Genomic DNA, 24,849 nt, shown 5'->3' with positions numbered 1-24,849 from the left:
AGGAACCTCATGATATACTAAATAAAAATGGTTTGAACTTTGGAGAATGACTACATAATGGATACATAATGGCTTGGTGAATTCATGGTCATTTGGTGGTTAATAGATCCCCATCTTTCCACATTTCAAGGAATCAAATAATGGCTTCTCCATCCTCAATTAAATTGCCCAAATGACTTGTTAAGAATTCGAATAAACATTAAGATTTCATGTTTTCCAAGAATAGCACTCTATTTCTTCTTAGGATTGTTTTACGAAACGTGTCTATACTCTCAAAAAGTTTTCAGGCCTATTTGACGAATTATAAGAGATATTTACATCAAATTAATATGGGTGGGTGCGCTGCAACGACCACAGTGCATTATACATCTCAATCTCCGTACCGTCAATCAATTTGATGATCTTGCCAAGATCTTACCCATGAAATGCACTATGGAAATTCTTTTTTAACGAAAATTAGAAAGTGATCGTAATAATGTTGTTCAGCAAAGAGTATATACATTAAAAGCTTTTTTGTAAGAAATCGAGGAGGCCACATGTGACACAATCAAAAAAATGAAACAAATGGAGACAGAACCCGATGCTCATTTCACACTTAAAAAATTGTGTTTAAATATGAATAGTTGGACACATCGGGATGGATACCTTTAAAGTCCAATTGTTATATATAGAGAGGGAAACCAACTTGAACACACAAAATGAACAAGAACTATTAGAAGAAGAAGAGAGGTTTAGAAGAGTTCAAAAAGAGCCATGCTAAATCTAAAGCCACCTAAATCCACAAATAAAGAAACAATCCTTGAGGACAATAAACTGAAACTTGTTTATCCTGTCTCCTTCCTCACAATTTTTCAGTATGCAGATACCAAAGATTTAGCCTTGATGACCTTAGGCTTTGTTGGATGTGTTGGGGATGGCATCGCAGTGCCCACCATGATGCTCATCATGATCGGCATCTTCGATGCCTTTGGTAATGCGTCCACCCACCCCTTGACCAATAATCCAACGCTCATGGACGAAATTAGTAAGGTTATAGACTAAACTTCGTTCAATCCTCATGCAATCTTCCTTAATCTCAACTCCAATACACAAAAGGGTTTGACATTAATATATTTAAAATTATCAATAATAGAATAGAACATTGTAAGTTGACCATGCAAATTTGGTGTGCATCATCTAAATAGAAGACACATAACTATGAGTAACCAATGTAAGTTAGATGTACATTGTGTTAGGTGCATAATTGTAATTGATCAACACAATCATGCCGTGTTTATTTTAGTTGCATGATTATCAACCAGAAAACATTGCATGGTAATTAATGCAATAAGGGCAAAAGGGATATAACTATATTGTTAAATTTTTAATAGAATGTTTCATGGATGCAGGTCATGATCTATTTCGTCTATGCCGGGTTCACTGTGGGGATATCATGTTTCCTTGGTAAACTATAGACCATACACAATTAATAAACAATTTAACTCTATCATAAGAACTCCTGCCAATTTTCATACTAAGAATCCCAAACAGTGGTATCCTTCCGAAGAATATTATACACTTATTAATTTGAACATGATGGAAAGTGGGCTTTTTCCACATGACACAATGTCTCAAACTTCTTGTGACTTAAGGTAGATCGTTACATGTCTAGGTAGGTATGCTCCACCTCACCTACATGAACCCATACCGTTAAAGATTGCATGTAACTTGTCTGGAGTTGTGCATCAGAATTTTTGTCGTGTGGATTTGGAGGCTAATTCTGCACATTGTCTTGTGAATATTAACGTTGACATATTATATCAGAGGCATCATCATGGATCAAAACTGGTGAAAGGCAAGCTTCTCGGCTTCGATGCCTCTACTTGAAAGCCATCCTGAGGCAAGATGAAAGCTTCTTCGACATGCAATCTAACACCGCAGAGATCATCAGCAGCATCGGAGCAGACTCACAGCTGATTCAAGAGGTCATTGCTGAAAAGGTAGTAATTTTTATAAGCTCATTTCTTCTAATTTAGATTGCAATCGAATCCTTCAGTCCACCCTGATGAAATATTCCATTCAATCTTTCCATGCACATACGTGGACTAATTAGTTGATGGAGCTGAATTTGACAATCATTTTCTTAAGTAGAAATAACATTCAGGTTACAGGTTACTAGTTAATAAGATTCTTAAGCTAAAGTAGAGCATTGACCGACTAGCTTTATCTTGAGCACGATGCTTGGGAATAACTGAATGATGACTGTAAACTCTAGAAATGTGATTAGATGCAAGAATATCGTCCCCACCATAGAATAAGTTATAGCCTTCATATCTTGGACAAGACAATTTAGACCAATTTCAATATAAACTATTTACTCTTGAATCTACCAATGACAGTGATCACAGGCAAAAAACAAACATTGGTTTGAGCTATAGATTAGGAGACCTTGGTATATTGGAGTAATTCACCAAGTCGACTACACACTAATAACCCCTCCAATTTATACAATTGCAGGTCCCTCATTTCATCATGAATCTATCGAATTTCATAGCAAGCTATACCGTGGGATTCTACATGGCATGGAAGCTCACAATAACAACAATAGCCTTTCTACCACTGCTAGTGATACCAGGGATTCTATATGGCAGGATACTGGCAGAGGTGGTGAAAAAGATTCGAGAAGAGTACATGAAGGCAGGAACAGTCGCAGAGAAGGCCATATCCTCTATTCGAACCATCTATTCATTTGTGGGAGAAGAGAGGACACTCCACCTCTTCTCCAATGCTTTAGAAACAACCATCAAGCTCGGGCTCAAGCAAGGATTGGCCAAGGGACTCACCGTCGGAAGCAATGGTGTTGTTTTTGCCATCTGGGCTTTCATGGCTTGGTATGGAAACAACCTTGTTTCCCATCATGGCCTCAATGGGGGTAACGTCATAGCAACCGGCCTTGTTTCCATCACTGGAGGCCTGTAAGCCCACTCACTTAAATTCTTTATCTATGATATGCACCAAAACAATGCTAACTAATCGCTGCCCTAGTATTGACTCTCAGATATAAATGTGTTACAATTCACTTTAACTTAGCTCAATAGACAGTAAATGTAATTATGATGATCCTAATTACTTAGTTTGCTCACACCTTCATAATAAGTTTGCACTGACAGTAGTAACCATCGAAAAGGTAAGTGCATTCTGTTTAATGGCTCTTTTTCTACATCATCTGCATTGTTGCTGCTAACTTGTATAATCATAGCTTCATCATTATGGCAGCTCACTAGGGAATTGTCTTCCAAATTTGAAGTACTTCTCAGAGGCAAGCCTTGCTGGAGCAAGGATCATGGAAATGATAAATCGAAAACCCACCATAGATCAGGAGCCATGCATAAGAAAAAAACCGAACAAGGCACTAGACACAGTAGTGGGAAACTTGGAGCTCAAAAATGTGACGTTTGCGTACCCAGCAAGACCTGATACCATGATTTTCAATGGCCTCTCTCTTAGTGTACACGCAGGCAAGACGACAGCTCTTGTTGGCAGTAGTGGCTCTGGCAAATCCACTGTCATTGCCTTGATCCAGAGATTCTATGATCCACTTGATGGGGAAATTCTGTTAGATGGAACCAATGTGAAGCTTCTTCATCTCCCATGGCTTCGTGCACAGATTGGCCTCGTCAGTCAAGAACCTGCCCTCTTTGCCACTACCATCAAGCATAACATCCTGTTGGGCAGACAAGGAGCTACCATGGACGAGATAATTGAAGCTGCCGAGAAATCAAATGCCCATAGTTTCATCTCTCAACTACCCCAAGGCTATGACACCCAGGTATGCACTATGCAACAAAAAGTCTGATGATATTTTCCTGCTATAGTATCCACATTGCAGATTAGGACCTAGCATCATGAGTGTCTATCTAGTTGAGTCGTAGCATACCAACCTGGTGCAATTGGAGGCATGTGGGCCTACTAAGCCTTGACTACAAAGCTAAAATATTGAGACTAGGGGAAACTGGTCCGTTTTCAACATAGGAAAATGTCTAGACTGTCTTGTCATTCCTTTTCTAGCTTGAGAGATGTTTTCAATAACTAAAAAACAATTCTAATGAAAGCAGGTTGGTGAACATGGAATACAAATGTCTGGAGGGCAGAAACAACGCATAGCCATCGCTCGAGCCCTGCTCATAAATCCCCCCATTTTGCTCCTAGATGAAGCTACTAGTGCCCTTGATGCAGAATCTGAGCACATTGTTCAAGATGCCCTGCATCAGGCAGCAGTCGGCCGCACCACTCTCCTTGTCTCCCACCGTCTATCCACTATTCAAAATGCAGACATTATTGCTGTCATGCAGAAGGGGCGAGTCATTGAAACAGGACAGCATGAGAACCTTATGCAGAAAGATGATTCCGCCTATGCCGAGCTCATCCATGCCAGTGGCACCAAAAGCATAAATAGTTTTAACCTTAATGTCAACCAACAGTTTATCACCAATGCAGAGTCTACTGATCAATCTGAGCAAAGGTCCTCCAGAAATACAAGAATGGTGAACCAGACTACCAGTTCAAGCTGTATCAGCCGCAGTTCAAGCTTTAATGGATGCCACTCAGAAGAGCAATTTAAAGTGGAGACTCACAATTCCCCTTTGCCTCCCTCTTTCAGGAGACTGGTATTGCTGAATAAACCCGAATGGCGCCAAGCACTGATGGGCACTGTTGGAGCAGCTTTCTTTGGCATCATACAACCTCTTTTTGCTTTTACAATTGGTGGCATGATTGTCACCTTCTACATGACTGATAGTGGAGAGCAGGCTCGCCGCATCAGGAACTACTGTCTAAGTTTCGTGGCTTTGGCTTTGGCTTCCTTTGTCACAAATGCTATCCAGCACTACAACTTTGCGGTGGTGGGAGAGAAACTCACGAAGCGAGTGAGAGAGAAAATGCTGATAAACATCTTGAAGTTTGAAGTGGCATGGTTCGACGCCCCAGAAAACAGCAGTGGTGCCATCTGCACCCGCCTTGCGTCTGATGCCAATTCTGTCAGATCACTAGTGGGTGACCGATGGTCGCTCATAATCACTACCTTTGTGTCCATCGTCACTGCAACAAGCTTTGGCCTTGTCATAGCCTGGCGTCTTGCTCTTGTCATCATGGCATGCCAGCCTCTCATCATTCTCTGCTTTTACAGCCGTCGGGTACTTATTAAAACTATGTCCCAACAGGCTCTACGCATGCAGCAAGATTCAAGCAACTTAGCAGCGGAAGCAGTGGTGCATCATCGTACAGTTGCTGCATTCTGTGCTCAGCCTACCATTCTTAAGCTTTATGTGAGTCTGCAGAAGAAATCGTCCCAAGCATCCACTCGTCAAGCCATTATCGGTGGACTAGGACTAGGAAGCGCCCAACTCATCTCATTCTTTTCATTAGCACTGGATTATTGGTATGGTGCTCGTCTTGTAAGTGAGGGTCTAATCACTTCCGTCGAGATGTTCAGGACGTTTTTCATTCTAATCAGCACTGGAAGAGTCATCGCTGAAGCAGGTAGCATGACTTCTGATATAGCTAAAGGTGCAGCTGCAGTGGACTCCGTGTTTGAGATTCTTGACCGAATCAGTAATATCAGCCCAGATGATGCCAATGGAGATCAACCAGAGCATTTGAATGGTGATATTGAGCTCCACCACGTAGACTTTGCTTACCCACAGAGGCCCAAGGTTCTGGTATTCCAAGACTTTAGCCTGCATATCCATGCAGGACAAAGTGTGGCACTCGTGGGCCAGAGCGGCTCTGGAAAATCCACCATCATCAGCCTAATTGAGCGGTTCTACGATCCGACTAAAGGAAAAGTGAAGATTGACGGAAAAGATGTCCGCCAGTATCACCTTCGCACACTCAGGAAGCACATTGCTCTGGTGAGCCAGGAGCCAACTCTATTTGAGGGCAGCATTCGAGAAAACATTCTATACAGCAATGATGTTGCTACAATAGAGGAGATTGTAAAGGCAGCCAAAGCTGCCAATGCTCACGACTTCATTAGGTAAGAAATCATCCAAGTTCCCATAAATGCACAGGAAATATTTCCACATGGTACAATGTAGCTCATTTTCACAATATGATTCCCAAATAGCCAATTAGGACCTAACATTAGCCTCTTGTAAGTGAGATGTAGCACACTAACTAGGTGTGCTATGGGTTATGGAGTTCCTAGCCTTCACAATGTTTAATATTATAGGGAAACATGAGAGAAGTGTGCTATTTCCACATGTGACAATGTTTATAACTTCTTGCGAACAAAGAACTAATTTAAATTGTTGGTATTAACAGTGCATTGGAGAATGGATATGAGACGAATGTGGGGGAGAGGGGGGTACAGTTGTCAGGGGGACAGAAGCAAAGGATAGCCATAGCTCGAGCAATTCTGAAGAAACCTGTGATTCTGCTCCTGGATGAGGCAACGAGCGCACTGGATGTGAAATCAGAGAAAGTGGTACACGAGGCACTAGAGAGGATGATGGTGGGGAGGACTACAGTGGTGGTAGCACACAGGCTCTCCACCATCTTCAACTGTAACACAATCGCAGTGCTGCAGGGTGGCACCATCATAGAGTCTGGTGCCCATGCAGAACTTATGACCAAGGGGGACAAGGGTGTCTACTTTAACCTTGTCAAGCTCCAACACCACTTGAATGTTTCTCCTGTGCCTCCTCATTCCCTTTCCTAGTGATCCATGGATACTCTAGCCCTAGGGGATCAAATAAACATATTGGCAATACAAAACTAGCCCCAGTCAAACAACATAGCTTGTGCTAATCACATAACATCCATCTAATAGGAAGCTATTAATCTTACATACAGGTATATGAACAAATTGAAGAGATTGAACGGCTGATTCTATAACTTCCCTTCTGAACAAGAATTACCATACCACTTCTTAATTAATTCTCTGCAATCACTAGATTTAGAAATTTCCCTTAAGATAATCCTGATGTTTGAGAACTGCATCATCAATGAAACTTGAAAAAAATCTTTGCTTGATTCAAGCCCCATTTTCCATAAGAGTTGTAAGGAATTTTTCTGTGATAGGAGTCATCCTTATGACAATAACGTTACAGACACCAGGGAAGGGTTTGCAAGCAGGCTGTAGATATAATCATAACCAAAATGCTGTATGAGAGACAATATTAATCTCAAAACAATCAACCCAATAACAAAAATCAACAAAATGATTCTTTTAACTCATCTACAAACTCGTGCCCTGTCAGGAACACAACAATGAGAATTGATCATTTTATTTCCATTCATAATTGAGCTTCAGTCTGCATGGTATAAGCATATAAGAAGAAACTTGGAGCTCCGGCAAAATGGTGCCAAAACAAAAAGAATTTCCTGATTCAGTAAAACAGCATTATTCTCCATCTGAAAACTCAACTTGAAGACATACCATGTAAGAAAACTTACTGCAGAGAATAAAGCTTTACTCTTGCCAACCTCAAAACCCACATATTTATTAGAGTCTCCAACTCTGCTCTTATCGAAGAGCTTAAAGGTTGTCTTTTCTCTCTGAACCAAAAACTAGGGAGAAAGTCATTTGGTTACAATCAGCTTCTACCCTATAGGATGGATGTATACTCACTCATTCGTATTTGTATATAAACCTGGTTATACAAGGAAGTTTATCTTTATTGATTTTGTTAGTTCCATTTCTAAAGTTATGCGTTCCACTTCATGATTCTGGCTTATGCGTCTCTTCGAATATCAATAAAGTACCATATAAAATGGGAAGGGAAAGCACGAGTTTATTTGCAATGTAACTAATATACCATATAATATGGGAAGGTAAAGCATGAGTTTGTTTGCAATGTCACTAATAAGCATGGATCAAGGGTTTTTCACATATGAAACCTCACAAACAATATATTATCTCGTAAAGTAAATGTCCCGTGTCTATAAGAGTTCCATTTCTCGCTGAAGAAATTTTCAAATGGATAGTAAATCACATAGAAGGCCAAATCAAGAAACTTCCAAACAGAAAATTTAAATAAGGTTACTTACAATTACTTAATTTGCCCATCATTATCATGTGATCGCATAAGAAGTATCAGGAGTGGATAATTTCAACGAAAGGGTGGCAACTGTTGATATGTAGCATCAACTGGATATATTGATCCTTCACGGTTTCTATCGGTCCAAAGAGCCTGTATTTGGTCATATATCTCATCCTTCATCAGTTTTCAGGAGTGATTAAAGATCCACTGTACTGAGAAGGAACTATTGAAGTTTGGAGGAGATCACAGAACATCGTTAGCACTACATGATCCTCAAGCAGAACATATTACATCATGCACCTTTCTTGTGGTGGTGTCGACTGTACACACACATCTTCTTCTTCTTCTTCCTCCTCCTCCTCAGTATCTGCATTTAACCAGTTGCCTGGATTTCTGGCAAATGTAATGTTTTGACTCATTGGCATGCTGGAATGTTGTTGAACTGTAACCAAAAGACAGTTTCATCAATAAAACGAAGTACTGGAGAAAAGAAAGTTCCCAGAAATTATGGCCGCTAACCTGTAACCAAAAGACAGTTTCATCAATAAAACGAAGTACTGGAGAAAAGAAAGCCTCCAGAAATTACGGCCGCTAACCTGTCGCTCCATGTGCTTCTGTTACCCCGGGTAGGTCACCCCTCATCAAAAAAGCGGATGATGTTGGTGAAGCACTGGAAAATCTTTGAGGATAACACATGTTAACTACAGAAAATAGTCATGCTATATACCTAAGTACTGAGTTCATACTCATCAAGAGTCGTATTTCTGAGAATATGCAATGCACATGATTATATACCTCCAAGATATGCAGCGTAGAAGTTCTGTAATTTAGAAAATTCTTTATTTATCACAGACAATCAAATAGATATAGTAGAGGATACTGATAAACATTTCTGCCTAGCCATGTAGTATGTTCGTTATTCATCTGATTCAGTTTTAAGGCAGCAACGTTTCCCACACTAGCATCATTACATTTTTGCATGCATTCAGGCCCTCTCTTAACATCCCTATGGTCCCAACTTTTTGTGGCACTTCCTGGACATCAGCAAGTTAAATTCAAACTCCAGTGAAATGGGGATTATAACTTTTTCCAGTAAAACAGGTTGGCCAATACCAGATATTTCAGACCATACTTTTGTATGGTTGGACTGTTCATCAGTGGACTTGGTCGACAGTATTGAAACTCGTTGTGTATTCTGAGAAGAAGATCTGGGTCCTAGAGCATTATCTAGAGCCGTATCATTCACCTCTGGTATTATTCTTGGATTCATGGTGACTTGAGGAGGAGCAATCTCACTATTTTCTGCATCTCCAAGTTGAGAGCCAAGCATTGTTGCTAGCATGAGGGTGGCATCAAAATCTGCATGATCTGAATCATCCAAACCAAATCTTGGTGCAAGGAGAATTGGCCTGGCATTTGTAAAGATCCACACAGCAATATTAAGCCCATTATTTATATGCGTAAACAGCATAGATCATCCTGAACAAAAAGGATTGCAGTACTTATAATAGGTATTCATACTTGCCAGCCCTTTCAAAGTACATGTGCATATCTGCTTCACATCCTTCACAGAAAGCAAGAAATGCCTGGGAAAATAAGGTACTTTGTTGGAAAGCCAGACCTTTAGTCTGAATTATGGTGCTATATGCTTATGTACATTGTATACCTTGAGATCCTTAAGGCTGAATGTTACATCAACAGCATCACCTCTATGTGTGTACTCTTGCAGCTCCTCAGTGGGATCAATCCAAAGTTGTGTATGCAGAGTTGGATCGTTGGTTTCTGGAAACCAGTCAACAGTTTTAGAGATACATAAACAAAAATCTTATGGTGAGAGCCTGCTATATTTTAGAACATAATAAATAGTGCACCTTTCACAGGATCAATATAGCTCCTCAGCTCAATTGCTTTTCCTTCTGAAGACGTTCTTGTGCTAAACGAAGATAATGGTGACGGTTCTGTGGCAATGAGAGTGATTTCCTGAAGTGACAACTGGAAGTTTGCGAGCAAGCGGTTCAGATCATTTGGCTTAACAACAAGATGGCTAGGGCAGCTTTTACGATCCAAAGAAATATGTTGCACGTCAGGGTCATTTGTGCAGGTAATCCAGTATGTTTTCCTGATGCCTACCACAAGCAAATACCATAAGCATGCATTTAACTAACAATTGTTACTTGTAAGCATTGGCATACCATGCAAGCATTCCAAAGTCCACTGCAATTTTGTAGCTGCCATATCAGGTAGAATAATTGTTATTCGTTCCATGCTGCTAGGTGTCATTCTAAAAATAGTGCAAACAGCCTTTAAAGTTCAACATAACAGCATATGTGAGGGCTCCATTATCCATACTCGTATGCAGAACAAAAAGCATATTGGCAGAACAAGCAATTAAGCACCTTTAAAAGAACGTTACACTGTACAAGTGGAATAAACAATTGGTATGCATCAAAAAAGTAAGCTTTAAACGGAATCGCCAGAAATGCTGAGCGCGACGCATTCAGAGTTCGCAGAGTGAGCTGTTCAAAAAGAATTTCCGTATGTTAAACGCATAAATTCAGAAAGGAGGAATTGTTGGTTTTCTACTCATGTTGATGTAGATTCAACTGAACCATCCCATTTCGAATAATGCATCATCATTCAATTCCAACACTTTATTAACTCAGAGAGGAGACCATTGCAAGATGTATAGATTATGTTTCACAAGGAATTGCCCATGAAGCAGTCTAAAATTGAGATAAATTTTACAGGTGTTTGCAGCAATTCCATTACAAAGTTATGTACAAGGAAAGATTTACATATATGCATAAACCATTATCTGAACAGTTTAACGAATCGTTAAAGGTGCATTTAAAGACCATTCACTTACAGAAGGGCTGGTCAGAATAGATTCTAGCTGTTTACATCAAAATGAGTATTATAGTTCAGAAAAGGTGTATTTTCTTACAATAATGCTGGTGAAATTTTTTATTTTTATAGCGGCATAAAAATCCCTCCAAAATATATAAATTTTCAACTAGTCAGGATAGATTCTAGGTGTGTTTGTCAAAATGAGTTTCAGTGCTCTGGACAAAGATGTCTTCACTCACTAAAACGCTGGTGGAAATTTTGAGCTTGCTGATTTGAAACATTTATAAAGGCATGAAAATTCAGCAGAAATATATAATTTCCAACAAAAGACTCGGTAAATGCATGGTGCTTTTTCCATAGTTCCAGATTATTTTATACAATTCTTTATGACGGTGAAGTGAAGACCTGCGATTTCTTTCAAACTAATCTACTTGGTACCAGAACTGGATATCCATAGTAAGAAAATTCCAGAGAATCAATGTAACTTCCCGGTTTTCTATCATTAAGTTCAAGAAGAGAGGGGGAGAGAGAGAGAGAGAGAGATGCATTTAACCTTATCAGGAAGAGCTTCCATGAGAAGCTCATTGCCGATCTTGGCGAGGCACGACACAGCTCTGTGGAAAGCCTTGATCTGGTTACCTGTAAGCGAACACTCCATGAGAAGTCCCAGTCTGTTGTTGTGTGTCTGTCTGCACCTTCTTCCTCCTTGTGAGGGAAACACTATTTCGAATTCTATTGTGAAAACTTGAGGGGTAATTCGGGGAATTTTATTTTCTGAGGGGAACTTTCCCGAAATACCCCTCCTTTCCCCAATGTCCAATAGAGGAGAACATGAAGACTTCTTGTGCTTACAACACACAAAAGGCTCATGTCTTGCAAGTCATGAAAGCTTGCACAAAGAGACTAGGCAACCATTTCCGAGAGAAGCGGCAATCTTCACCACCGAGGGGACCATACTATTGACTATAAGAGTTTCTGCGAGAACCTATCTCAATGGCGACCTAGCAAGGTAAGAGAGACTCGCAATAATACCAATTCCGAATCTAAGTAAGGTCATGCCTTGAGGTAGATTGGAGATTTGTATGTCACAAAAATCCTTGCCAAAATAAAAACTAATCATGCATATTGTAAACTTTTTTATAGGTATACATTGATGGTGGATATAAGTTAACAAAGAACAAGGAATATAACAAGATCCAATAAGTGGTACGAATAGGGTGGCAATCTAATCTCCTTTACAAAGCTATTGTGTTTATTTGGAGGGTCATGGTGGGTGGATTACCTCTAGGAGCTTCTTTGTGACACCGAATAATTGCTTGCAGAATGTGTTGGTTTTGCACCGGTTTTAAAGGAACATAATCGACGTAATTTTATCAATTGTCTAGTAGCAAGGCTATCACGAAATCCATATCTATAGTGTGGGATTCTATAAGTGGTGTTGAAATACTCCCTTTCAATGGGTGTTTGGCAATGTGTAGTTGAGAACGCATTCTCCACATTTTGAGATAGCCTTTCAATATTTAAGGTAAGGGGATTATGGCATATGTGGAATGCCTTTGTTTTTATGCTTAATGTGGGGTTCAAAGACACATTTGACGACTGACTGGCATACTCGTATGGCAGTTTTCATTATTGAAACTTCAAGTTGGTTGTCAAGGGAGAGATAAGGGATTTGTTGGTAGGGATAAGGGATTTGTTGATTGGCCCCTATCACATATGCGTATATAGTCCATAACGAGGCATCTAGAGATGAGGGATGTCATGAGAACCCTTGATTGATTGATTGATTTTTTTGGTGAATCCATAGGATATCATATTCCATCTATTTTAATTCGAATTTTGCAATTAGTACATTACTATTTATGGAGAGAGAGAGAGAGAGAGAGAGAGAGAGAACCCACCATCAAAGCAAATAGCAAATGCTCCCAAAAAATCCTTATTGTCTAGTTGGACCTTTGCATATTCATTAATAATTATCAACAAATTCATCAAAAACTTTCATATTCATTTGTCATGCATTGCAAATGGTCCCAACGTCTATCACCCCTCTCAATGTCATTTTTTTTACATTGCATAAGCATAAAAAATAGGGAAAAGTACCCGGATATCCCTAGAAGTTCTTCTATTTACCATAATGCCCTTGGAAGTTCCAAATTTACCAAACCACCCCTATGTCCAAAAAATTACACTTTATAAAGTAATTATACACTCAAATCTACAAGCCCTATTTACCAAAGATGGAAGAAATGGACCCGAACTAGCCCTATTTACGAAAGATTTGAGTGTATAATTACTTAAAAAGGTCTATTTTTTTGGACATAGGGGTAGTTTGGTAAAATTGGAACTTGCAGGGGCATTTTGGTAAATAGACGAACTTCTAGGGGTATCCTATCCTGGTACTTTTCCCTAAAAAATATCATTACCTCCATTGCTTCATTGTCTTTTACCATCACATGTTGAACAAAGTACTACCTCAACCATGTTTACATCCTTAAAGCAATTCAATGATTAATTTTTTAAATTCACATACCATTGTGTTAGTTTTTTCCATGAATTCCTACAAAAACCATTGTAGGTTTTTAATTTATCATTTTCAAATGCAAAGGTATTCATGAGTATACGTGTCAAGTGATTCATGTATTTTTCTATCATGTTTGATTTGATGGGTATGAAGTATGAGAAGTTTTTGTTTCAAATGTTTAGAAGTTCATCAAGTATTATGGATTTCATGATCTCTTTAGAGGGAGAAAGAAATCAAGTCTTTTATGGTGAAATTGCTAGTTTGGTGTAACTCATAGTTAATCTATTTAGTATTGGCCAAGGGATGCAAAGTTGTTGGGAATCGGGATACATATCAAGAAATATTTATTTCTGCAATGCATGATCTTTAAAATGAAAAGATATCAACAGACTAGACCACATCATTTAAGACATGAAGTGAAGGATGATACTCGTCAATCACATAATTTTCCACGATCTTCGTGAATCACACATCGGATGATATTGTAAGATTAGGGGCGCATGGCATGATGTGTTTGGAACCTCAAAAAATCATGAAAAAATGTGTGGAATATTATGGATTGTTGTTTAATATACAAGTATGTCATGATATTATTAAGAATGATAGAGATATTATTTTGGAAGGATTGAAAATTCATGTATTGCACGATGTAGCACAATTATTGGATGTTGAGGATGATGTGGAAAAGGTCACGTCATATCTTGATGGTAAGAGCCCTAGGCAAGACCGATTAACATATTAACCCTTTAAGAAATATGTAATTTAGTTGAAGGGAACATTTACGGTCTTATTTAGAAGGTGCAGGCAATATGAGATATACCACATTCTTGGAATATTGGTTTGATCAAGCTTTTGCCAAAGGTACCTTCTATTGTTTCCTTTACACAATGGAAGCCTTTTTCATTGATAGGGGGAAGCTTTTGAAAACATTTCCCACACATAAGCAATATAGAAGGTACCTTCTATATATATAAGTGAAGGTTTTGTTTTACTTTTGATGTTTAATGGAGGAGTAATTGAAGATCAATTAGACAAGGGCACCCAATTAGTCCTTTACTATTCACTATTGTCAGGCATCCTATTCTCGTTAAATTACATAGTATAGTAGTGGAGTAAGAATTGGTTGGATTGAGGTTGTCATGAGTGAAGCCATGCATTGTACAAGGCTCAAGCTATCATATGCGAACTTATCATGCTTTTTTTTTGTTTTTTTGTTTTCAAAAAGGTACGCCTTGGTATTATAAAATCATAAGAACTACAAAAGTTGTGTTGGATAAATAAATATACCAACTGATTCGCTTGTACTCTCATCATGGCCGAATTGATAAGTATATACAATAACCACACATAGTTTTTTGTACATTCCTTGCTTTCTCCAAGCCGAACGTATCATGTTTTTGTCACCTAATCGTGGAAATATTAGTAAGACAAGTTATGTGTGGGAAATGTTTTCAAATGCTGAGAATGAATATGCACAAATATGACCTCATTTCATGTACAAAACAATATATGTTAGGTTTGGGGTGGTTATGAAGGATAATGCCTCATAGTATAATTTGTGGTCACCTTGAATATTTAGGATGTAAAAAATTGGAGGATAAGCTTACGTATTGGAGGTCTAAATTATGGCCTTTTCATGTTCAATTTAAGGTGGTCTAATCAATTATGGTCTCTATGTTATTATCATCCTTTACTACCATGGTCCAATAAAGCTCTTGAAATGGTGTCACACTCAATGTGGATGTTGCTATGAAAGAGAAAAGGTAAAAGTGTAATATTGTGGTTGCATGGGATCACATTTGTACCCCTAAGAATCTTGGTGGGGTATCAATCTTAAATTTATTTGAGTATATGATAGGTTGTCGATTTACCTTCATTCTATTTATGTTTGAGGGTGTGTAACCTTGGACAAGAATGGCGGCGTGCTTTATAGGTGGAGCTTTGCCATTAGGGGATGGATTAAACAAAAGAAGGATTACTAGTGCGATGCACTTCTTTCATTTTAGCGGAATTAGAACATATTAGGCATTTATATCTTTCATGCCCAATGGCTAGAATGGTTTAGATGTGTGCGAACTTAGTGTAGATGTATCTAAGTAGAGTAAAGACTATCTTCATTCAATTGGGTTTTTGCACAAGTGGAGAATAGTAGAGTGGTGCTCCATTTCAATTAGGTTCTCGAGGTATTGGGGGCTATGGAAGATGCGAAATGCCTTCCCTTTTGATTCATTGGTTGGGATGAGGAAATATGTTACAATGAAGAGAGCCAATTGTGAAAGGGGACATGTCATCGTATTTGTAATTTTAATTTATGTGTATAGTAGGGTTGCCTTTTTAGTATGCTTTAAAGGTTGTTGTATGTTAGTCGTGGTGATGTTTTTTTTTTTGCAATGAAAGGCATTATTTACACACACACACACAAACAAAGAATGGGAGAATAGATTTTATCAATCTTGGGGAGGCCATTGTTGACCTATGGGACCAAAACAACATATGATCTTGTCTGAGACTACTTCCTACAAAGGGTTGTCACTACTTCGTTGTAAAAAACTGTCCATGCGAAAATAATGCACGCACATTTATGGTCACCCTTCTTAGTGGAATTTGAATATGACACTTACATTATCATGCCCTTTTAACAAGTCATCATATTTCTCATGAATTACATTAGTCATTGAGCGTGCGATAAGTAAGTGATATTTATCATCCACTACGTTTTCCTTGTGTACATTGCATAGCTTCCTATTGGGGTGATGATGCCACCTCAATACCTAACGTGTATGAGTGAGTTCGAAGAAGTGTTAAGGCTCTCCTAGAGCCAAGGCTTATTGACGTAGTGAGATACAATTGGATATGTTCTAGCATTTTTACCTTGGAGAGAGAGAGAGCCCAAGTGAATGTAGCTCAGTTGGTAAGAGAGAGAGAGAGAGAGAGAGAGAGAGAGAGAGAGAGAGAGAGAGCCTAGATGGATGTAGCTCAGTTGGTAAGGTTGCCCAATGGAGACCGGGTGGTCATGGGTTCAACCCCTACATTCCATAGTGGCATCTAGTGAAATAGAGATATAGAGAGAGGTACCACAAAGTGGTTGTTGTGTTATTGACTAGTGGCATCTAGTGAAATAGAGATATATAGAGAGGTACCACGAAGTGGTTGTAGTGTTATTGCCACTAGGGTGTTAATATATATATGAAGTATATAATAGAGAGAGAGAGAGGAAAAACTAAAAGGGTACAAAAAGAAGATTTGACTGGACTCTTGTTCTAATCATTTAGTTATGTCAAATGATTATTCACATGTTTCATGTATTTTGAATATACTCACACACACTCATTTTTTGATACATATTATTGGATTTCTCTTTCTTGGTACTTTTGCCTTTTTATACATGAGGCTACAACTTTTTGATACATGAGGTTGTAGCATATTATTGGATTTCTCTTTCTTGGTACTTTTGCCTTTTTGATACATGAGGCTTGTAGCAATTTATTCAGGACTCCACGTACTAGCCTCATGAATAATCTCGTTACCATCATGAGCAAACGACCTTTGTTATATATGTCTTTCTTGATACATAAGGCTTGTCGATTGCTATTAGTTTTGTCCTTTTGTGATAATTCATCACATTATATAATGTTTTTGTATGCAAGAACAATAATGTTCTATTAAATTAGATGTTTGCAATGATTGCCCGGATCCTTAGAATTCATTGATTATTGGGGCAAACAATCTGGCATTCTTATGGTGTTGAGTCTTGACATTCTAACACGTGGATTCACAAAACGTCATTAGATGACTGACCCAACGTCATTAAGATGGAATTCAGAATAGTAACAAAACAAACACGAAAGCCATTTGAACAACTTGAAAAGAAAATCTGGCCAACGTGACAAAATGTGCACATCCCTTGACATCAAATTTCCGATGGACGGAGGATACTACAAATCTCTAGGACATACAAAAGTCATGAAAAACAAGACCTCCAATTGTTGAATGCTACTACAAAACAAAAATTCAAGGTTGCTTTTTCGTGTGGCACACATTTTTGCCATCATTTGGAAAGTGTGATAGCAAACAAATTTGTTGGGCTATCAAGGTTCTAGGAAATTGGCATATGGGGAATTATTAGGTCTAAAAAAAGACATGGAATGATTAAAAGTGGACACCACCCAAAAATAAAAGGCCCAACAACCTCCAATTGTTCCTCAACACGACCTTTAAAAAGGCCTCAAACAAGATCCATTCTAAATCTAAAAACACACACCCATAATAATAATAATGGAAGCATCTGATAAGGATAATGAACTTGTTCGTCCTACCTCTTCCTCCTCCTTCACAATTGCAAAGGATAGTGAACTTGTTCGTCCTACCTCCTCCTCCTCAATTGCTAAGGATAGTGAACTTGTTCGTCCTACCTCCTCCTTCTTCACAATTTTTCAATATGCCGACACCAAGGATGTAGCCTTGATGAGCTTGGGCTTTGTGGGGTGTGTTGGGGATGGCATTGCATTGCCCACCATGATGCTCCTCATGATCCGTGTCTTCGATGCCTTCGGCAATGCGTCCATTCACACCTCTTCTAGTAATCCAACCCTTGTGGACGAAATCCGAAAGGTTTACCGATCAAACCTTCATCGATTAATGCAAACCTTTATTAATCTCATCCCAAATACACATAAGGGTTTTTTGATTAATGCAATTAGTCAGGGTAGACTATTGATATGTGCCTAATCATCAATCATAGAGCAATATGGATCGATATTCATGCAACCTTCATTAATCTCATCTCAAATACACATGAAGGGGTTTTGATTAATGGGTAGACAATTGATATATGCATAATCATCAATCATAGAGCAATATGGCAAGCTAAGCCATGCTAACTTTTTTTGTACGTCATGTGAATAAATGCAAGACACACACTTATGACTAACCAATGCAATTAGTTAGGTGTACATTGTATCAAATACATAATTATGATTATTCTACACAATTAGGGATACAACATATAATTTTGCATGGCTATCAACCATAGAATGTTGCAAGCTAATGAATGCAGTTAGGGCCAAAGAGATACAATTGTGTTAAATTCAATTCTTGAGATTAGATTGTTTCTTGGATGCAGGTCTTGATCTATTTCGTCTATGCAGGCTTAGCTGCGGGGGTATCATGTTTCCTCGGTAATCTGCAGACTTTGCACATTTAACAGAGCATTTAACTCTTATCATAAGTGTGCTCTAACTTGTTTAGGGTTAGCATCAGGATTTTTTGTTGGCAGATTTTGAGTCTATAGATTCTAATTTGTACACATTGTCTTGTGAATATGAATGTTTTATAAATATTATATCAGAGGCATCATCATGGATCAAAACTGGCGAAAGGCAAGCTTCTCGGCTTCGATGCCTCTACTTGAAGGCCATCCTGAGGCAAGATGAGAGCTTCTTCGACATGCAATCTAACACTGCGGACATCATCAACAGCATGGGAGCAGACTCACATCTGATTCAAGAGGTCATTGCCGAAAAGGTAGTAATTTAGGGATTGCAATCCAATCCTTCAGTCCCCCCATGGATTAATTAGTTGATGGAGTTGAAATTAACCAATTACTTAGATTGCGATCCAATCCTTCAGTCCCACCATGGAGTAATTAGTTGATGGAGCTGAAATTAACCATCATTTTCTTAATCTCAATTACTATTCAGATTGCAGGTTATTACTAGTTAGTTAGAGTTTTGAGCTGAAGTGCAGGATTGATCAACTAGATATATCTTAATCACCATTTTTTTCGAGCTGTATATACACTTCTCAGAATCCGGGAAGTGTGATTAGATGCAAGAAGAACGTCGTCCAACCATAGATTGGATTAGAGGCTTGATATCTTGGAGGAGATAATTTAGACTAATTAATCTATAAACCAAATACTCTCAAATTTGCAAATAGCAGTAAGATTATCTGCGAAAACATATATGGTTCCGGAACTGTAGATTAAGCCAAAAACTTGGTAAATTATTGGAGTAATCTACCATGTCTACAATACAGTAACCACCCTCTGATTTTTACACAATTGCAGGTCCCTCATTTCATCATGAATCTATCGAATTTCATAGCAAGCTATGCAGCGGGATTCTACATGGCATGGAAGCTCACGATAACGACAATGGCCTTTCTACCACTGCTAGTGATACCGGGGGTTCTATATGGGAGGATACTGGCAGAGATGGTGAGGAAGATGAGGGAAGAGTACAAGAAGGCAGGAGCAGTAGCAGAGAAGGCCATATCCTCGATTCGGACCATCTACTCATTTGTGGGGGAAGAGAGGACACTCCGGCTCTTCTCCAACGCTTTAGAAAGGACTGTCAAGATCGGGCTGAAGCAGGGACTGGCCAAGGGGCTCACTGTAGGAAGCAATGGTGTCGTCTTTGCCATCTGGGCTTTCATGGCCTGGTATGGAAATAACCTGGTTCTCCATCACGGCCTCAATGGGGGGAATGTCATAGCTACCGGCCTCATTACAGTTTCTGGAGGCCTGTAAGCCTGCTACACCTGCATTCTTTAATCTATGGATCTTCACCAAAACTAGTGATATTAATCTCTGCCCTAAGTATTTCACCACCACATCTGAATGCTTTGCAATCGAAGTTAAAAAACGTAATTCTGATGAAATGATACCCTAATTCGTTAGTTTGATTGCTCACGCCTGCTACACCTGCATTCTTTTATCTATGATCTGCAGGTCCAAAACTAGTGAGATTAATCTCTGCCCTACTATTTCACTACCACATCTGCATGCTTTGCAATCTAAGTGAAAAACGTAATTCTGATGGAATTGTACCCTATTAGTTAGTTCATTAAGTAGTTGAGGATTACTGCACGGATAAAGTTGCTCTGAGGTTAGATGTAATCATCGAAAGGTTTTTAAGTGCATTCTGTTTAATGTCTGCTTTCTCTGCATCTCTGTGCTGCTTAGTTACAGAAGATTCATATAGCTTCGTCGTTATGGGCAGATCACTAGGGAATTGTCTTCCGAGTCTGAAGTACTTCTCGGAGGCAAGCCTTGCTGGAGCAAGGATCATGGAAATGATCAATCGAAAGCCCACCATAGATCAGGAGCCACGCATGAAAGAGAAGCCAGGCAAAGCAGTAGTAGTAGACACAGTAATGGGGAACTTGGAGCTCAAGAATGTGAGGTTTGCGTACCCAGCAAGGCCTGAAACCATGGTCTTCAATGGCTTCTCTCTGAGTGTAGACGCAGGCAAGACGACAGCCCTTGTCGGAGGTAGCGGTTCTGGCAAATCCACAGTCATTGCCTTGATCCAGAGGTTCTATGACCCGCTTGATGGGGAAATTCTGCTAGATGGAACGAACGTGAAGCTCCTTCAGCTCTCATGGCTTCGTGCACAGATTGGGCTCGTCAGTCAAGAGCCTGCTCTGTTTGCCACCACCATCAAGCAGAACATCCTGTTGGGCAGACAAGGAGCTACCATGGAGGAGATCATTGAAGCTGCCAAGAAATCCAATGCCCATAGTTTCATCTCTCAACTACCCCAAGGCTATGACACCCAGGTATGAAATAACGCAGTAAAATAAATGTGCGCAAGACAATTTCCTGCTATATAGTTCCCAGATTGCAGTTTAGGACTTCCTAAACCCTAAACCCTAAACCTTAAACCTTAAACCTTAAACCCTATAGCAATATAAGCGTCTGTCTAGGTCAGTCTTAGCATACCAACAGGGATGCAGGATATGTCTCTTTACATTGAAATGTTACAGAGACATAAGGGGGGGGGGGGGGTGAGAAACTGTGTCCAATTTCCAATATAGATTAATTCATTTTGTGGATATTCAGAGATGGTTTTCTTCTGTAACTAAATATATTCAGAAGATGGGTTTTTAGGTAACTAAATATATTCAGAAGATGGTTTTTCTGTAACTGAATATATTCAGAAGATGGTATTTTCTGTAACTAAATAGCAAAAAAAATCTAATGAAAATCAGGTGGGTGAACGTGGAATACAAATGTCTGGGGGCCAGAAACAACGCATAGCCATAGCTCGGGCCCTGCTCATAAACCCACCCATATTGCTGCTAGATGAAGCTACCAGTGCGCTCGATGCAGAATCTGAGCGGATCGTTCAGGATGCGATCGATCAGGCAGCGCTGGGCCGGACCACCCTCGTGATCTCCCACCGCCTATCCACGATCCGAAACGCAGACATTATTGCGGTCGTGCAGAAGGGGCGAGTGATCGAGACAGGGCAGCACGAGAGCCTCCTGCGGAAGGAGGGTTCGGCCTATGCCGAGCTCCTCCATGCTGCCAGTGGTGGTGGCACCAGAAGCATCATCAACGGTTCGAATCTCCATGCCAGTCATCTGGGCAATGCGGAGCCGTTGGATCATTTCAAGCTGCGGAGGTCCTCCAGGAGCTCCAGAAGGCTGAGGCGGCTTAGCAGCTCGAGCTGCATGAGCGGGAACAGCTCCAGCTTCAACGCGCTCCACTCAGAGGAGCTATTGAAGGAGGAGGCTCAGAATTCCCCTGCGCCTCCTTCTCTCAGGAGATTGGTGTTACTGAACAGGCCTGAGTGGAGGCAAGCACTGATGGGCAGCGCAGGAGCGGCTCTGTTCGGGATCATACAGCCTCTGTTCGCTTACACGATCGGTGGCATGATCTTCGATTTCTACACGCCCGACAGTGCAGAGCATGGTCGACGCATCAGGAATTACTGCCTGTATTTTCTTGCTCTCACCATAGCTTCCTTCCTCACGAACGCGGTCCAGCACTACTGCTTCGCCGTGGTAGGGGAGAGACTGACGAAGCGGGTGAGGGAGCAGATGCTGATGAACGTCTTCACGTTCGAAGTGGCCTGGTTCGATTCCGCAGAGAACAGCAGTGCCGCCATCTGCACCCGCCTCGCCTCTGATGCGAGCTCTGTCAGATCCATGGTGGGAGATCGATGGTCCCTCCTCATCACTACCTTCGTCTCCATAGCTGCTGCCACGAGCTTCGGCCTCGCCATAGCCTGGCGCCTCGCCCTTGTCATCATGGCCTGCCAGCCCCTCATCATTCTCTGCTTCTACTCCCGCCGGGTGCTCATCCAATCCATGTCGCAGCAGGCGCTGCGCAGGCAGCAGGATTCCAGCAGCTTGGCAGCAGAAGCAGTGGTGCACCATCGCACCATCGCCACATTCTGTGCTCAGCCCACGATCCTTCAGCTCTACACGAGCCTGCAGAGGAGCTCGTCCCGAGCCTCCAGTCGGCAAGCCATTATCGGTGGATTAGGGTTGGGAAGCGCTCAGCTCATCTCCTTCTTCTCCTTAGCGCTGGACTATTGGTATGGCGCTCGTCTCGTCGGTGAAGGTCTCATCTCCTCCGTCGACATGTTCAGGACCTTCTTCATTCTCGTGAGCACAGGGAAAGTCATCGCTGAAGCGGGTAGCATGACCTCCGACATAGCCAAAGGCGGAGCTGCAGTGAGCTCTGTCTTTGAGATTCTTGACCGGATCAGCGAAATAAGGCCGGACGATGGCAATGGAGATCAAGCAGAGCATCTGAAAGGCGACATTATGCTCCGCCATGTAGACTTTGCCTACCCGCAGAGGCCTGAGGTTCTGGTGTTCCAAGACTTTAGCCTCCATATCCATGCCGGACAAAGCGTGGCACTGGTGGGCCAGAGCGGCTCCGGCAAATCCTCCATCATCAGCCTAATCGAGCGGTTCTACGATCCCATCAGAGGGAAGGTGCAGATCGACGGGAAAGATGTCCGACAGTTTCAGCTTCGATCCCTGCGGAAGCACATGGCTATGGTGAGCCAGGAGCCCACACTGTTTGAGGGCAGCATTCGAGAGAACATTCTCTACGGCAACGAACTTGCTACGACAGAGGAGATCGTGAAGGCAGCGCAGGCCGCCCATGCACACGAATTCATCAGGTAAGAAATCTGTTCTGAGTTTCCATATCCACAGAGTATGCATGGAGAAGAAATCCTCCCAGAAGGAGCGAATCTTGCACAGTATGATTCTCCACTCCCCCCCCCCCCCCCCCCCCATATCTGAGATTAGCAGAAAGCTCATTCGATTCTCTTGGTGTTTTGAACAGTGCATTAGAGAATGGATACGAGACGAATGTGGGGGAGAGGGGGGTACAGTTGTCAGGGGGGCAGAAGCAAAGGATCGCCATAGCTCGAGCGATTCTGAAGAAACCTGTGATTCTGCTCCTGGATGAGGCGACGAGTGCACTGGATGTGAGATCAGAGAAAGTCGTACAGGAGGCACTGGAGGGGATGATGGTGGGGAGGACGACAGTGGTGGTAGCACACAGGCTCTCCACCATCTTCAACTGTCACAGAATCGCGGTGCTGCAGGGTGGCACCATCGCTGAGTTAGGAGCCCACGCAGAGCTCATGAGCAAAGGGGACACAGGTCTCTACTTTAACCTAGTCAAGCTCCAACACCACCAGACTGCTTCTCCTGTTCCTCCTGATTCACTACCCTAGTGAGCCATGGACACTGTAACCCTAGTTAATCAAGTCATCACCAGAGTGGCAGGCATCACAGAACTGTCGTTAGATTATGGATTAACATAACTGTGGCATGTAAATCACAGAAAAATCCATCTATGTTGCAGGGCCATCACTCCCCCATACAGCAATATCAACAAATTCAAGTCATTGAAATGTTTCTGATTCTATAACTTCCCTTCTTGAACATAGAATTACCATAACTCTTGTTTAATTAAGCTTAAGCCCTTCATACAGGTATATCTACAAATTCTAGTGATTGAAATGTTTATGATTCTATAACTTCCCTTCTTGAACGAAGAATTACCATAACACTTCTTCAATTAAGTCCTCCATACAGCTATATGAACAAATTCTAGTGATCGAAATGTTTCTGAAGACTGATTCTATAACTTCCCTTCTTGAACGAAGAATTACCATAACACTTCTTCAATTAAGTCCTCCATACAGCTATATGAACAAATTCTAGTGATCGAAATGTTTCTGAAGACTGATTCTATAACTTCCCTTCTTGAATAAAGAATTACCATAACTCTTCTCTAATTAATTCTGATCTGTCTGATATGCTATACAGACATTTAAAACTTTGCTTTAAAAAACATTAGTCTTTAAAACTTTGCTTTAAAAATACCCTGATGTTTGAATACTGCGTCGTGACACAAAGATGCTGCTTGAAAAAGAAAAAGAAATAAATCCTCTCCCAACTAATGAGAAAGTAGCTCTTTTTTTTGGAAAATAAATAAATAAATCTTTGCTCCATCATTATTCGATCTCGTCTCTGCCAGAAGCTCACTCAATGGATTCAATCAATATTCCATAAAGAGTTAGTAATTAGGAAAATTTCTCTGTGATAAGTGGTGTTACGTCCCTATTTGATCGGCGAGCTTAAATTATAACACAAAAGAAAACGCGAGATGAAACTACTTGGGGTAAAAAATGCTCATATATA

At 40.6% G+C, this 24,849-nt stretch overlaps 3 protein-coding genes across 7 annotated transcripts; 2 read left to right on the top strand and 1 right to left on the bottom strand.

Annotated features, from left to right (window-relative positions):
• Positions 1-685: 685 nt before the first annotated feature.
• Positions 686-7,662, top strand: LOC147856322 (ABC transporter B family member 15-like). Its single transcript, XM_087329402.1, has 7 exons — positions 686-1,029; positions 1,389-1,443; positions 1,804-1,979; positions 2,497-2,954; positions 3,256-3,808; positions 4,095-6,013; positions 6,301-7,662. Exons 1-7 carry the CDS (start codon positions 754-756, stop codon positions 6,695-6,697), a joined length of 3,834 nt encoding a protein of 1,277 aa, XP_087185528.1. The 5' UTR covers positions 686-753; the 3' UTR covers positions 6,698-7,662.
• Positions 7,663-7,861: 199 nt separating this feature from the next.
• On the bottom strand, positions 7,862-11,579 carry RAD9 (cell cycle checkpoint control protein family). 5 transcript variants are annotated; one of them, XM_087329405.1, is made up of 11 exons: positions 11,422-11,560; positions 10,631-10,744; positions 10,418-10,537; positions 10,214-10,322; positions 9,893-10,147; positions 9,688-9,803; positions 9,543-9,607; positions 9,135-9,430; positions 8,902-9,055; positions 8,618-8,700; positions 7,862-8,463 (listed from the first exon to the last, which is right to left on the bottom strand). In XM_087329405.1, exons 2-11 carry the CDS (start codon positions 10,631-10,633, stop codon positions 8,309-8,311), a joined length of 1,356 nt encoding a protein of 451 aa, XP_087185531.1. In that variant the 5' UTR covers positions 10,634-10,744; positions 11,422-11,560; the 3' UTR covers positions 7,862-8,308. The 5 variants fall into 5 exon arrangements, with proteins under 5 accessions (XP_087185531.1, XP_087185529.1, XP_087185530.1 ...); XM_087329403.1 differs by lacking the exon at positions 10,631-10,744 and having other exon boundaries at positions 11,422-11,579; XM_087329404.1 differs by lacking the exon at positions 10,631-10,744 and having other exon boundaries at positions 10,214-10,249; positions 10,435-10,537; positions 11,422-11,579.
• Positions 11,580-17,645: 6,066 nt separating this feature from the next.
• On the top strand, positions 17,646-24,146 carry LOC147856320 (putative multidrug resistance protein). Its single transcript, XM_087329401.1, has 7 exons — positions 17,646-18,000; positions 18,512-18,566; positions 18,737-18,912; positions 19,457-19,914; positions 20,391-20,949; positions 21,382-23,312; positions 23,480-24,146. The coding sequence occupies exons 1-7, from the start codon at positions 17,665-17,667 to the stop codon at positions 23,874-23,876; spliced, it is 3,912 nt and encodes a 1,303-aa protein (XP_087185527.1). The 5' UTR covers positions 17,646-17,664; the 3' UTR covers positions 23,877-24,146.
• Positions 24,147-24,849: the final 703 nt, after the last annotated feature.

Source organism: Azolla caroliniana, unplaced genomic scaffold (assembly GCF_043228905.1).
Source record: "Azolla caroliniana isolate FFs.n. ecotype wild unplaced genomic scaffold, voAzoCaro1.0.p SCAF_13, whole genome shotgun sequence".
Taxonomy (NCBI): domain Eukaryota; kingdom Viridiplantae; phylum Streptophyta; class Polypodiopsida; order Salviniales; family Salviniaceae; genus Azolla; species Azolla caroliniana.
The sequence above is the reverse complement of the archived record's forward strand: the minus strand, read 5'-3'. Positions and strand labels throughout refer to the sequence as shown.

Excerpts from the sequence above, each read along its gene's own strand:
- LOC147856322 (XM_087329402.1), top strand. The coding sequence starts at position 754 with ATGCTAAATCTAAAGCCACCTAAATCCACAAATAAAGAAACAATCCTT. Across the intron at positions 1,980-2,496 it reads AAGAGGTCATTGCTGAAAAG|GTCCCTCATTTCATCATGAA; the intron begins GTAGTAATTTTT and ends ATACAATTGCAG. Across the intron at positions 2,955-3,255 it reads GTTTCCATCACTGGAGGCCT|CTCACTAGGGAATTGTCTTC; the intron begins GTAAGCCCACTC and ends TCATTATGGCAG.
- RAD9 (XM_087329403.1), bottom strand. The coding sequence starts at position 11,526 with ATGGAGTGTTCGCTTACAGGTAACCAGATCAAGGCTTTCCACAGAGCT. Across the intron at positions 10,148-10,213 it reads GACTTTGGAATGCTTGCATG|GCATCAGGAAAACATACTGG; the intron begins GTATGCCAATGC and ends TGCTTGTGGTAG. Across the intron at positions 9,608-9,687 it reads TCAGCCTTAAGGATCTCAAG|GCATTTCTTGCTTTCTGTGA; the intron begins GTATACAATGTA and ends TTATTTTCCCAG.
- LOC147856320 (XM_087329401.1), top strand. The coding sequence starts at position 17,665 with ATGGAAGCATCTGATAAGGATAATGAACTTGTTCGTCCTACCTCTTCC. Across the intron at positions 20,950-21,381 it reads CCCAAGGCTATGACACCCAG|GTGGGTGAACGTGGAATACA; the intron begins GTATGAAATAAC and ends AATGAAAATCAG. Across the intron at positions 23,313-23,479 it reads CATGCACACGAATTCATCAG|TGCATTAGAGAATGGATACG; the intron begins GTAAGAAATCTG and ends TGTTTTGAACAG.